The following is a 15,484-nucleotide window of genomic DNA, read 5'->3' as shown; positions in this document are numbered from 1 at the left end:
GTAGAAGCGTTGTCAAACACTGAATACCTGTGACATCATCATTGGTGAGACCGACGTGATCTGGTACACCTATTTGCAACTGTGAGTCTGTTCCTTTTTGGGATTATTATATATCATTGCCTTATTTTTTTATTTTTTTAAACATTTTGATTTTTTTCGTATTTTTTCTTGGATATATATATATTTCCCCTCGTTCATTATCGTACTTCATATTTCATCATGACTGAACAGATACCTAAAGTACTCAAGCTTAAGACCTTGTCCCCACCTTCGTTTCAACTGATGCCTTTCTGGCCCGACGACATCGAAGCTTGGTTTTGCTACGCAGAAGCCGACTTCTCCGAGCACGGCGTGATCGACACACGTGCACAATTCCTCGCAGTAGTCAAGGCACTACCGCGCGAATTCAACAGGTACGTAACACCTAGTATGTTTACTAGTGATGTTTCCGATCCTTACGAAATCTTAAAACGCTCGATTCTTAAACGAGGGGACCTAACCGATCGACAAAGGTTAGATCAACTCTTCAACAATATCGACCTGCAACACGGTTCTGCGACAGACATGTTGCAACGGATGAGAGAGGTTATAGGCCCAAGAACTTTCGACGAAGGTCTATTCAAACAACTCTTCTTGTCAAAACTTCCCCAACAGGTGCAAGCAGTTCTGGTCTCGTTCCAGAACAACGCCTTAGACGAGCTAGCTGCATCTGCCGACCGCATTTTACAAATTACGAAACCTTCTACTACCGAGGTATTTTCAGTCAAAGAAAAACCTCAAACGACTCAGAATGATATAACCGACTTATGTCACACACTCACGCGTTATCTTAGTCTTCGTACCGACCGTAAGAGATCGCGCACACCACGTAGAAGCATTTCTCGTAAGCGATCTGTCTCTAGATCACGAGAGACAGATAACGCCGACTGGTGCTGGTATCATAACCAGTATGGAAAGTTTTCCAGAAATTGCAGAAAACCCTGCAATTTTCCCAACACGAAACCGACTGATTCGAAAAGCAATTCGGGAAACTTCCAAGCCGGCACGCGTTAACGGCAACCGTAGCCGGCGAACAAAGCCGTCTGTTATTCGTCACAGATGTGACAACGAGAGTTCGCTACCTCGTCGACACTGGCGCAGAAGTTAGCGTTCTCCCAGCAAATCCTAACGACCGACTACACGAATCGACCCTAAACTTACAGGCGGCAAACGGAAAACCGATCGCTACGTATGGCAAAAGGTACGTTTACCTTAACGTGGGTTTACGCAAACCCATACACTGGATTTTCGTTATTGCAGATGTTTCTATGCCAATCATTGGTATGGACCTTCTACAACACCACAATCTGATCATCGACACGCGCAAACGGAGGCTAGTAGACGGAAACACTGATTTGTCCGTTTGCGTAACTTCCTTTTCTGGTTGCAGATTATCCCCAGTCACAGTTAAGCATATGATCGACCCACTTTATCAGCCACTACTCGATAAGTATCCTGGGATACAACAAACTCAACCGAAACTACCGTGTGTAACCAGCAATGTTACACATCACATCACGACTACAGGACCACCTGTATTCTCTAAAGCACGACGACTAGCTCCTGAAAAGCTAAGGTTAGCGAAAAACGAATTCGATCACATGATAGATTTAGGAATCATACGACCGTCAAGTAGCCCTTATGCATCTCCGTTGCACATGGTCCCTAAAAAGGACAGCAACGATTGGCGTCCAACTGGTGACTATCGGCGATTGAACGCGAAAACCATTCCCGATCGTTACTCGTTGCCTCACATTCACGATTTGACAGCTACCTTGAAAGGTACAACTGTTTTTTCGAAAATCGACTTGGTTAAAGCGTATAACCAAATCCCCATGGCCACAGACGACATACCGAAAACCGCCATCATTACTCCCTTCGGACTCTATGAATTTTTGCGAATGCCTTTCGGTCTAAGGAATGCTGCTCAAACATTCCAAAGATTCATAGACGACGTTTTTCGAGGTCTCAACTTCGTACATGCGTATGTTGATGACTGCTTAATAGCAAGTCTGGACAGAGAATCACATCTCAAGCATCTGGATCTTGTTTTCGAACGATTACAAAAACATGGCATAACTGTAAACGTTCAGAAATGCCAATTCGGAACCGACTCGTTAGACTTCCTAGGACACACTATCGATGCTCAAGGGATTCGATCTCTTAGGACCAAAGTGGCGGCCATTCTGGATTACCCAGAACCGACCACCGTCAAGCAATTACGCACGTTTAACGTCCTCGTAAGTTTCTGTAGACGTTTCATACCGAAATGCGCATTACTTATGAAACCTCTGACCGACCAACTTCGTGGAAATGCGAAATCCATTAATTTGGACGACACCGCACGAAAAGCATTCTCCACAGTTAAGGAACTGATTGCTAAAGCAACAATGCTTGCACACCATGACACCCGAGCACCCATTAGCATCGCAGTAGACGCGTCCGACTCTGCAATCGGAGGAGTCTTACAACAAAGGGTTAACAACTCCTGGCAACCCTTGGCATTTTTCTTTAGAAGGTTGCTAGACACCGAATCAAGGTACAGCACATTCGGTAGGGAACTCCTAGCTATGTATTGTGCTGTACGGCATTTCCAACACTACATCGAAGGTCGTGAATTCACTCTTTTCACGGACCATAAACCGCTCACTTTCTCGTTTAGCTCTCCTTCAGACAAGTACTCTCCCCGTGAGTCTCGACAACTGGACTACATTTCGCAGTTTACTTCAGATATTCAACACATCTCTGGAGCAGACAATGTAGTTGCAGACGCTTTATCTCGTATAACTTCCTTGAACAGTTTCCAGGGAATCGACCTTCTTAAACTCGCCGAGCTTCAAAAAGAAGACAGTGATCTTCAGCACGAGTTATCGTCCACAACACTTAAACTACGCATCAAACAGATGGGAACAGGTAAAGAAACCTTACTTTGTGACACATCTACAGGTAGGGATCGCCCAATCGTGCCGAAACATTATCGACGCAATGTCTTCAACACATTGCACAAACTTTCGCATCCAGGTGTTCGTGCAACCATCAAGCTTATAGCAGAAAGGTTTTGCTGGCCTGGAATGAATAAAGACGTGAGGGAGTGGGCACGCTCCTGTGTAAGCTGCCAAAAATCTAAGGTTATCAGACACAATAAATGTCCCTTAGGCTCGTTTAAAACTCCCGATGCTCGTTTCGACCATGTTCATTTGGATTTGGTAGGACCTTTACCAGATTCAAATGGATACTCTTATCTCTTAACCTGCGTAGACCGTTTCACTCGATGGCCAGAAGCAGTACCTATCAAGGACATCACTGCTGAAACAGTGGCCCGCACCTTCGTCGAACGATGGGTAGCAAACTTCGGTTGCCCTTCAACCATCACTACAGACCGCGGACGTCAGTTTGAATCTGATCTTTTCCGTCGTCTGACCACACTTTTAGGAATCACTCGCTTCCGAACGACCGCCTACCATCCACAAGCAAACGGGTTGGTAGAACGTTTTCACCGACAACTGAAAGCTTCGCTATCAGCTGCAAACGTTTCACAGTGGACCGACGCTCTTCCACTCGTCTTACTAGGTATCCGCAATGCAGTGAAAGCTGACATTGGATACACTGCGTCTCAACTCGTTTATGGAACGACACTTCGACTTCCAGGAGAATTCGTGGATCCTTCATCCTCTTCAATGAACATGGATCTAACCTCCTACACGAACAGGCTTACAAACGCAATGCGTTCAGTTAAACCTGCTTCCACTCGACCTCAATCAACTGATGTTTTCGTTCAACCTGACTTACGATATAGTACACACGTTTTCGTTAGTCGAGACTCGCATCGACGACCATTCGAATCAGCATACGAAGGACCCTTCAAAGTTCTTCAACGTGAGTCTAAGTACTATATAATCGGTAAGGACGGAACAAACGATAGCATCAGCATCGATCGCTTAAAAGCAGCGTATTTAGAAGGAAATCCTATCCACGTCGATTTTCCTTCGGTACAATCGAACGATACGACTCCACTCATAATTCCTCAACCGACAACCAACACTAGCGATGATACTTCGAATGTATCTGAAAATATACCTAAAACGACACGTTCTGGAAGAAGAGTAAGATTTCCAGAACATTTAAACGACTACTGCACGTAAGGCACTACTCGACATTTTATATTATCTCGATCTTTCTTTTTAACGACATACGATTTTTTCTTAAAAAAAGACAATTTTATTATGCCTATATATTTATATTTTTATTTTTAAAAAAAACAAAACATAAAAAACATTTTTTTAACGCTATTACGTGTGCTTGAATATATTTTCCATTTTTTCGCCGACATTGTGTTTTTACGCACATACGAGTGTATTTCGACATGCACTTACACTTTCTTTTTTCTTTTCCAGGACGACTGGAAAAGAACGATGCAGTTTACGAGGAGTCGAAATTTTCGTTGTAACTCTTTCTTTTTTTACTATGTTGTACCTCGGTCCCATATAGTAAGGAAAGACGACCAGAGGCTGCTACACTTAGTAAGCTATCAGAAGAGTGTTTACCAACGACAAACTCGTTGGGTTTAAACTTCTGGCTGGCCACGTCTTAGGGTAGTCACTGCCCCACTAGGGGGGGCGTGATCTGTAGCGGTTAATAAATCCCCAAAATAAATAGCACTGTAAGTTTTCGACATTGGATGCTGACCATATGTTTTAGTGGACTCATCTAGCTGAAGGCGCTCGGTCAGGCATCCGCACCAGATCACGTGTGGTAACGCCGTGCTCAACATCAACCGCAATCGCTAGCCAGATTAGATCAGAGAATTCCGATATATTGGTCATCGCCAAATATACTCTTCCGATCTCCTCGACTCTGTCTTTTGATTTCTCTGGGTGGGAACGAAATACATTAGGTGTTACTGGTAGAAGCGTTGTCAAACACTGAATACCTGTGACATCATCAGTAGAATCAAATAGGGACAAAAATAAATATGAGTGTTTTACAAGGTTTGAATAAAATGAAATAACGTCCCGAGGAAATAGCTTTCGTAGTTGTCTGGGCTTCTTACTTCCCTGTTCACAACAGGCGGAATCAACCATGTCTGAACACCCTCATACCATGCTCAATGAATGACGTAGTACATTTTGTTGATACTGTAGATCACCAGCGTAGATGATCTATGTCGAATGATTGAAGGCCTACTTGAGCTAGACGGGAATGGTGTGACGAACCAGCTAGCTTCGAAGTCACACTTTGCAGTTACCATTTAACTTGGATCACCCCGTGTTACAGTGTCTTAACAAGTCGGATGGTTGATGTACTTATCAAGAATTTAATGGCAACACTATCATTACAACTCAATCTGACTTTTCTACAGAGTGGAAACCCCATCAGTTAGATTTCACTTTTATGTCAGTCATGTTCTCGAGATTGTGAAGACAACTGTCAGATAACATGGCAAACTGTTGGCTGTGAATAAGTTTAGACTATCAAATCAAGAATACTAGAGCTACCCAATCATCTAAATACTGAACACAGTTGAGAGCAAATCAAACGTAAATAATTTGTCACCTCAGTCTAATTAATTTAATTGCCCATTAAAATACTTTTCAGCTAATCACTCCTCACACCGTAGCACGATAGTGACGGATAATCACTACTAAATCATGGTCTGTCAACAAGAAGAATTTCAATATGACTAAAAGAGAACCGATTTCCCATCCGTCAGCTTGAATGACATCAGTGTGTCGTGTGTCAGTTGTGTCACTAGGTTATGCCCACTCGTTTACCAGGTTAGAAGCTCTGATGCAACGAAAAATTAGTTCTATTTGATGTTTACCCACTCATAGACAGTTTAGCCGTCACGCCCGATGCCGTCTATTTCGATTTCTGAAAACCGTCGTTTAATGCTGTCAGAGAGACTAATATTGAGGAAGAAATATATTTCCACCCCATTAAGCTTGTGAACGTCTCCTAAGTATAAATCATAACCCATAACAGACGTGTGAACAATCAAACACCATTACGAACAACAGACCACAGAAAGAAAGAGTCTACTACTTCATTTACAACATTTAAGGGAACTTAAAAATTTCCCACCGTCTGGCTAATTATTTACCACTCCTACCATAGAACATGAAGATGCCACATATATTCAGGGTTTGACGACCATTTTGTCGTTAATATCTTTATAACCGAAGGATGCCAGCCCAGTCAAACTAAAAGTCAAGAATGAGCGAGTTTGAAGATATACTTGGACGGTTGTCGATATGTCGAGAAGCGTTTGACCTAAGCTGGCTAATAGCACTGTGTAGCACCCACTCGTGATCTGGCGTGGAATTTATGGTTGGACGCCTTCAGCTAGGGTGTGTCCAGTAAAATCAGTGAGGTCAGCATCGACCTTGAAGACCTAAAGAGCTACATAATTTGGGGGATTTATTTGCCACTACAAACGCGATGTAACTATACATTAATGAGCATTAAGTATCTAAAGTAATGAACTGGGTGATAACATGTCTCATCTATTTGTCTTCTTTGAAACCAACCTTCTATGACACTATAAGAAGGTTCATAAACTGCTATCAAATAAGCTGGGATCGGGATGCCCTACATGAATAACTAATATTAACCCCAACATTGTTTTCGAGAAGAAAATTCGGTTATGTTTTGAAAAAGCTGTAAGAACTAACGCAAGTCACTTAAAATACTATTTTTATTGCCGAAGATTAAAGGTTGAGATATTGAAAAATACGACGGCCATTCAAAAAGTGAGTTACCATGTGTATTTGAAGGTAAACTTCCTACTCAACTATTGCAGTTATTTCACGCCTTAGGTAATGTAAAGTCGGCATATTTCACACTGATGTATATAAACCTAAATAGCTCCCAAGTTGAAAGAGATCTGGGAATGTTGGCATCCTATGATATAAAGTTTTACGTTAACTGCTACAAAAATGCGTTTCGAGCAAACCTTGCACTGGTGATATTTGAGTGCATTTTTAGCCAGTTTGACGGTAAAACTTTCCACTTAATCTTCAACAGTTTTATTTAACTCCATTTAGAGTGTGGAAATAGTATTTCCTCCCTCACTCTAAAAAGATAAGGGTACACTGGAACGTATCCGATGGAGCCACGATATCAGTTCGGGGAATCGAATCCAAGCCTTATGAAGAGCACATCACGCCACGAAACCGTCACTCATTAGACTATAGTCGTCTCAGAGGTGACCTAATAACTTACAACATCCTAAACTGCTCTGGAATCCCTTTAAATACCTACTTAAGCTCAGTCCCAACACAAACGTTAGGGATAATACCTAGAAACTGGAAGCACAACATAGCAGAACGGACTGCATGTATACCTTCTATTCCTTAGGAGTGGTCAAATGCTGTCATTCGCTGCTTGTCGATCTGGTCCGTGAAACTCCCCAGGCGTCCTTTAGGTGACCTGCTTCGGTTTGGGCACCCAGGCAGTATCCTGACCGTCTCTTACTTACGAAATAAAATTCTGTAGGTTTAAACTATTGCAATCAAAATACTTGGTAATTTTAATTTTGAATCCCAACTCTTTATTACACTCAAATGCCGTAGTCAACATGTAGAGGTTCAAATACCTCTACTTCAAAGCCATAGTGCTGTTTGACCATTCTGTTTTTTCACGTACATGGTCTCAATCAAACAAAAAAGAGGAAATAAAGGAGAAATTTCAAAATAATTTCCCACTTGTTGCCTACAAGGGGCAAAAAGACATTTTTCTAAAGTATTACACGTCATTGGGAAAGGTAGACTTTTCACCTCAATACACATCAAGTTTATTTATTTATTTGAACACAAATATTAGTACAAGGAGGCACTAGATACATATGAGCCTTTACTTTCCTTTTTTTGTTTTGGGTCTATCGAAACCATTATATGACCTGTCGCGAATGCGTGTCAACCCCAGTTACCGAATTAGCGCAATATGAATACTGAAATTGGTCCGAATAGTAGTAGAATCAACTATGAGAATCTTTTCCACCACTTTATTTGTCCATAATTTTTCTACCTCTTGTTTTCTGTTGTTGGTATTATTACTTCCATCCATTTGATATCTTCCCGTAATAGTAAATCAAGATGATTTGGAATAGTATGCATTTATATCGAACTATACTGTTTGTTTTGTGTTAGGTCATAGTGTTTATTTTTCTCATCTGATTTGTAGTTTACCTTTCGAATAACTAATCTATGTATTCATAATTTCAGACCTAATGATTCAAGAATCGACATCTGTTTGTGTTGTTTTTAGTGGGAAAAGAAAATCAGGCAAAGATTATACTGTTAATCGTCTGACTAATCTGCTCCAATGTAATCATCTTTCTTGTTTAGTAGTACGAATAAGTGAACCAATTAAATCGTATTTCGCTGAACATTATGGATTGGACTTGTCTGAATTATTGTCCTCGAACGAATATAAAGAAAAATATCGAAAACAAATGATTGATTGGATGGAACAGGAAATTAGGCAAGATCCTTATATATTCACCCGGAAATCATTGCTTGAAAGTATTAGACGATGTGGGATACCTCATCCTGATATTATTATTATCTCAGATGCCAGAAGGACAAATGATGTGGAGTATCTCATCAGGACATTTGGTCGATCCAAATGTTTGTTAATACGTATTGTCACACCTATAGAAGTTAGAATCGAACGGGGTTGGTCATATGTTGATGGGGTTGATAATGCTATGTCCGAGTGTGGATTAGATGAATTCACTTGTTGGGATTACATTTTATCCAATGATGGAGACGAAAGTGCATTTAAAAACCATTTAAACGATATTGTTGTACTCATTAAAGAAGTGCGGAAATGATCCTATTGCTTATTATGCACTCATTGATAATAATGTTTGATGCAAGTGTAGTCGTTTACGTTGTATGGACACTTTCAACAGGCGTTTACTGCAACAATGCTGAGACGTACTTTTGAGCACTGTCGCAACTGAACGAGTTTACATCTCATATGATCGTTATTCTGGCTACAAATTTCCAGATTGTTTGAGAAATAAATCTTGTTTGGTTATTGGAAATAGGATACCGATCTACTTCAGAAAATCCCAGTCGACTCATGTCTAGATTTATCCATTTATGAGATTGTTCCTGCATAACTCATGAGATCTGACTTTAAAACCCTCACGGTCAAATATATATTCAGTGTACATCAGATAGTCAATATCTTCATTTTTAGTAAAAGCAGTTTTTTTCCTGAGTATGTCACCCATCATTTTCTTAATACATTTTTATAGACATATTCTTTTTGTACTATTGAGACTTTAATATTTGCCGTAGATCCAACTTCGTTATTGCTTATTCTAAAAAAATGTTAAATTCAAAGGAATTCGCCATGAATAATGGCTGGTTAACCGTACATAACTTGTCCTAACCGCCCCAGTTGATGAAGATACACAACCTCGTTAAATCTGTCCTCTAACTTGTATTTAGCCAACTACTACATTTATATTTTATGGAGTTATACAATGCGGTAGTAACATGTTGCTTAGTTTCAAATTCCGCAACACAGGCTTTGTACTTGAGTCTCTCCTAAGAACTATTAATTTATTAATAGACTTTTCCCAATTGGTGGTGTTGTTTAGGTAGTGGTGTAGCCGTTTTTGTATTGTTTATTTGAATCTTCCCATTGGTGTTTAGGATTACAATTAGTCAGTTTCTTATTGGTATATGTTTGGGGCAAACGGTACTGTGTTCGAGTCCTGGTGTGAACATCAACTCTAGGATGCAAGTACATCCAGCCGACGAAATGCACGTCCTGGATTCCATTACTAGCCACCATCCATCTTTGTTTACAATAGTGTAACCACTTGTTACGATTAGACTATGTTCCATCCAGTACACTTCATTAATATATCTTTAAGTAGAATTCTCATATTGTTCTTAATTATACGTTTAAAAGTCCTTCGTAGTACTTGCACTACCTAGTCGAATCATTTCAAAAGATGAGAAAATAAAGTATTCATTTGGGTTATCACATTATTTAATAATTCAACTCAAAGTAAATCGCGAATTTGTTTCGAATTAACTGCAACTCATTTGCTGAGCACGGGTTGTGTATTCAGCTTTGAGCAGGGCTTTCTATTTAAGAGCTTTTGTTATTATTCTGTTGTCCAGACTAAAGTAACTGGAATGAATTTTGAAACCTAGATAGTGCTGATTGTAAAAAAGCTGTATGGAACAAAAGGCAGTCACACATTAAGGAGGCAGTTTCTAAAGAACAGCCGTCTGTACTGATCGATGCATTTATTCATCTGGTTTAAAAAATTCACCACTACGAAATCTAAATTGTAGAAGGATTCCATTTTCGTTAGTTTGGCTATTAGTCTTGTTATAAAGGAGTTTATGGTTTATTAACATTTGATGCATAGATAAGTAGCAAACAACTGATCAAAAGTAGTGTCATACTGACTTTTCTAAATGTGGAAAAATCGTTTTCACCCATCAGTATCACAAGTGAGGGCGGCTACAATCGATGCATTCACCTTAGCTGACAATGACACCAATCATGACGATAAACAAAGTTCCTGTAGTGCAAGCACATTCTCATCAGATATTCTCTTTGTTGCTGTAGTTATTTCCAATATTCTTTCTAGGCTATAGTAGTTCAAACTTTTATCTAGTAAGTAGTATAATGATGGTGGATCAATAATAGTATGAAGACCAATATATCTTCAAGTTGATATCTACTGCGATATAAAGTAAAAAATATCTGTTCAGCAAGTTCTTTTTTCAGTAAATTTGTTCCTAAAGTTGAAACATGCTTTATTGACAATAATAATCGGTGACATTATTAATGAAAACAATTTACTCGCCATATTGACAGTGCAGCAAAAGTGTTTATTGTTAAAGTATATATATTCGTTAAGAGCTTGAATATTCATTAAGAATGTCATTAAAGTTAGTTGATGATTAGTAATTGTAAAAGTGAGAAAAATACTGGAGTGGGGTGTAACGAGGAGGTATGTTGAAACGAAAATAATCCGTAGTTCAAATCGTGAACCGATCTTAGACCATGATCGTAAATCAAAAAGCACTGGACAGCTGTTTCGTCATAGTACGAGACAGCAGTGTATACCCACGACTCCACAACCCGAAAGTCTTGGGTTTGGTACCTTGTGGTCTCATACTAGAAAGAAAAAACTGTTCAGTGCTTTTTGATCTGCTGTGGTGGTCTAATTAAAATCGGTTTATTATTTGAACTACGGAAGCTCTATAATCTCCACTTTTTAATTGAAGTAATCCGCTTCCTGTTAAAAGGTCAATAAAGTAGTGGAACGGTGGAGGTTAAGATCATTGTAATAGAAGTCTGGATAGGTATCTTTAGTCTGCATAGTTTCTAGATTCACGACAAAAGCTTCAATAATCCATAGAAGACAGAATTTCAGTGTTTCTGTACGCTATATCGGTAACTTTTAACAGTGAGTGTGTCTTTATCGGATTATTCGTGTTCACAAGGTATTTTCAATTACCAAGCTTCCTATAGTTAGGTTTCTACTTTTAATATCTAGTCTGTCTTCAAATTCTTTAGGATCATTAACTATTACATATTGAACTAATTGCCCAAAAAAATTGTGGGATACTTTAGGTGTGTTCACTTTTGATACAGAAACCATTTGTATGTCGTTGAAAATCTATACAAATGTTGGACCCAAGAAAGTAGATGATCAATAAATCTTTGAAAGGTTTGTACACGAAAATTGTAGTTTCATAATTTAAAGGTGAATAATTCGTTTGCATTAGATTCAGCTATGTTATTTGGTTTTGAAGAAATGTAATTCCGTAAACTAGTTAACTATACATTTGACAGCATCCGCTCCACAGCTATGAAACCACTAAAATTATTGTTCAGTGAGTAGGACTTCCTTGTCAGTGGCTGTATACGCGTGGCCATGTGAGAGCATTGGAAGAGGGGAGCTAACTCTTGGTATTTAGCATGCCTCAGTAGAGTTAGGCACATGAATATTTTAGTTAGTAAAACGCACTGATAAAACTGTTCACTTTACTTTATTCAGTAAAACTCAATGAGACATGTCTACTCAAACTGTGGAAGTATCAGCCTGTTCGAATACTTTGTCACAACATAACTTCCGATTTGTTTTAACCAAATATTTATGTATGTCAACTGAGTAATTTAACTCACGTGCAATAACCTATTTCCATACTAAATACTGCGATCGGAAACATATATTATCCTATTATAGTATGTTTTCTGGCTAATCCAAACTCGATATAATTTGGATTTATGTACACTAAGAAAAATACAACATATGTAATTAGATTTAAAATGTTTTGAGGGGGTAAACTAACCAAAAGCCTTTTGGAGTTATAAATACAGAATGGTTAAACATTGTTTTAAAGACATCATTCAATATGCATGTATATTTGAAACTTTTGTACTAAAATTTAAATTGCGAGAAAGGATTTATGGTAGTCCATAACTTACTGATGAAAATTCCCGAATGAACAGTAGTGAATATTGTCAGAATGAAGATTTGTGGAGATTGTAGTAGTTTTAATGGTTGAATTCACTAGTCGATGTAAGCTAGGCCACCAGTGAAAATCTGGAAGTACTGGACGGCCATTTCGTTCTAGTATGGGACTCCTCAACAGTGCGCATCCACGATCCCGAACGCGGAACTCTAACCCACGACCTTTTGTCTCACGCGAACGCTTAACTTGTAGACCACTGAGCCGGCATCAATCAGTTTTAATGTCTAACTTCAATCGATTCATGATCTTGTGGTGATCTAGCTTAAATCGACTCATGAATTCAACTATTAAAAGTGATTATTACCAGATACCAGTGAAATTTGTAAATCAAGTTTCTAAATAAAATACAGCCCTTCACCGTTACTTAAGACAACTAAAGTTTAACAGGAACTTGATTCATTGTCTAATTCAAACTGACAGCCTCAGAATAGCCAACCGAAGTTATTTTGCCAATATATCTCAGTATTCGTCTATTTAATCAATATGAGACTTATTTCCACAGATGTATAGTGGAAATTTTCCTCGATTACATTTATTCATAAAGACTAAATTTATAATGAAAGAGAAAAGGTTGGATAAATCCTATTCTAAAGAAACTCTTCATTAAGTAATTACTTATCACGATTTAAGCGTACACGCAATAGAGACGTATTTATTAATGTATGTAAGTTTTGTTTCACGTTTTGCTTGTTTCATTTATAAATATACAACACCTAAGATAACATGAAAAAACCAACATTATTATTATTATTGTCATTATTATTATTATTATGACAAACTTAAATAGAAAAGCATAATAATGATATCCAGAAGGAACGAAAGAGACTGCATCCAGTTCATTAGAGTATTACATTTAATCAACAATATTCCGAATCACCACGTATTTTCTTCTTTTTAACAATTCATTATTAAAATTTATTGCTTATTTCAAAGAAAAATTCTAATGATAAAATAAAGTTGAAAAGAATATTAAGATTTATGTTTAGATAACTGTTATAAAATAATTAAAATGTTTTTCTTATTACTAAACAAAGAATTATTTCACTTACACGTATATATTATGTTAATCATGAATAATTATTATCAGAAGGGGGTTTTGTGGAGATTTTAGTAATTTTTATAGTTGAATTCATGAGTCAATTGAAACTAGACCACTATGGAAAACCTGGAAGTACTGGATGGCCGTTTTGTCCTACTGTGGGACTCCTCAGCAGTGCATAGTCTACGATCTTATACCGCGAGATTCGAGCTCAAGGCCTGTCAGTCTCACGCGTAAACGCTTGACCTCTAGATTGTTGAGCCTGCATTCAACGATGTTAATGTCTAACTTCGACCAATCCACGACATTGAGCCACTGTCAACCATTGTCTTCAGTGAGTTACTGTCTCACAACAGACCTGGTTGAACTTCACTGGTCACTGCTTCTCACTAGAACGCCATTCACTAGTGAGCATATGGTGATTATTATTAGAAGGGGGTTTTGTGGAGATTGATAGGTCCTGGGTTCGAATCTCGTGGGGTGGGATCGTGAATGCGCACTGCTGAGGAGTCACATACTAGGACTAAACGACTGTTCAGTGATTCCATGGTGGTCTAGCTTCAATTGATTCACAAATTCAGCCATAAATAATTAGTAATGTACTAAACTGAACTATTACGTCTGAATTTCATTCCCCTGATCTTGAGACTTTCGATTAAATGTACAATATTGATAAACTAACAAAACTACTTGACGTTATTCGAATCAATAGCAAGATGAATTTCCCGAAAAGCAAGAAGTAGATAATTTGACATACTTACTTACTTACATACGCCTGTTACTCCCAATGGAGCATAGGCCACTGACCAGCATTCTCCAACCCACTCTGTCCTGGGCCTTCTTTTCTAGTTCCCTCCAATTCTTGTTCATTTTTCTCATGTCTATCTCCATTTCTCGGCGTAATGTGTTCTTTGGTCTTCCTCTTTTCCTTTGACCTTGAGGATTCCATGTGAGGGCTTGTCTTGTGGCGCAGTTGGGTGCTTTCCTCAATGTGTGTCCTATCCACTTCCAGCGCTTCTTCCTGATTTCTTCCTCCGCTGGGATCTGGTTTGTTCTCTCCCACAGTACGTTGTTGCTAATAGTGTCCGGCCAATGGATCTGAAGTATTTTGCGTAGACAATTGTTAATAAACACCTGTATTTTCTGGATGATGGGTTTCGTAGTTCTCCAGGTTTCTGCCCCATACAGTAGAACTGTCTTGACATTTGTATTGAAAATCCTGACCTTGGTGTTGGTTGACAGTTGCTTTGAGTTCCAGATGTTCCTCAGTTGTAAATATGCTGCTCTTGCTTTACCGATCCGCGCTTTCACAACTGCATCAGATCCACCCTGTTCATCAATGATGCTGCCCAAATATGTAAAGGTTTTTACATCTTCCAAATCTTCTCCGTCAATTGTGATTGGATTGGTGCATTCTGTGTTGTATCGGAGAATCCTGCTTTTCCCTTTGTGTATATTGAGACCTATTGCTGCTGAGGCTGCTGCCACACTGTTTGTCTTCTCCTGCATCTGTTGTTGCGTTTGGGATAGAAGGGCCAGATCGTCTGCGAAGTCTAGATCATCCAACTGCATCTTAGATGTCCATTGTATCCCGCGCTTTCCTTCAGACGTTGACGTCTTCATGATCCAGTCGATCACCAGGAGAAAGAGGAAGGATGAGAGTAAGCAACCTTGCCTAACACCGGTCTTCACTTCGAACGACTTTGTCAACTGTCCTCCATGCACGATTTTGCAGTTTAATCCATCATATGAGTTCTGTATGATATTGACTATCTCCTGAGGCACGCCGTAGTGTCGAAGAAGTTTCCATAGTGTTGTTCTGTCCACGCTATCAAATGCCTTTTCGTAGTCAATGAAGTTGATGTAGAGTGATGAATTCCATTCA

At 38.9% G+C, this 15,484-nt stretch overlaps 1 protein-coding gene across 1 annotated transcript; it reads left to right on the top strand.

Moving 5' to 3' along the window:
* The first annotated feature begins 6,276 nt into the window (after positions 1–6,276).
* Positions 6,277–14,611, top strand: MS3_00002105 (uncharacterized protein). Its single transcript, XM_051209669.1, has 2 exons — positions 6,277–7,034; positions 7,083–14,611. Exon 2 carries the CDS (start codon positions 8,267–8,269, stop codon positions 8,870–8,872), a length of 606 nt encoding a protein of 201 aa, XP_051075127.1. The 5' UTR covers positions 6,277–7,034; positions 7,083–8,266; the 3' UTR covers positions 8,873–14,611.
* The last annotated feature ends 873 nt before the right edge of the window (positions 14,612–15,484 follow it).

This window comes from Schistosoma haematobium, chromosome 1 (assembly GCF_000699445.3).
Source record: "Schistosoma haematobium chromosome 1, whole genome shotgun sequence".
Lineage (NCBI taxonomy): Eukaryota > Metazoa > Platyhelminthes > Trematoda > Strigeidida > Schistosomatidae > Schistosoma > Schistosoma haematobium.
This window is presented reverse-complemented; position numbering and strand designations above follow the sequence as displayed.

Bases quoted from the DNA above. Each gene is read 5' to 3' on its own strand.
- MS3_00002105 (XM_051209669.1), top strand. From the start codon at position 8,267: ATGATTCAAGAATCGACATCTGTTTGTGTTGTTTTTAGTGGGAAAAGA.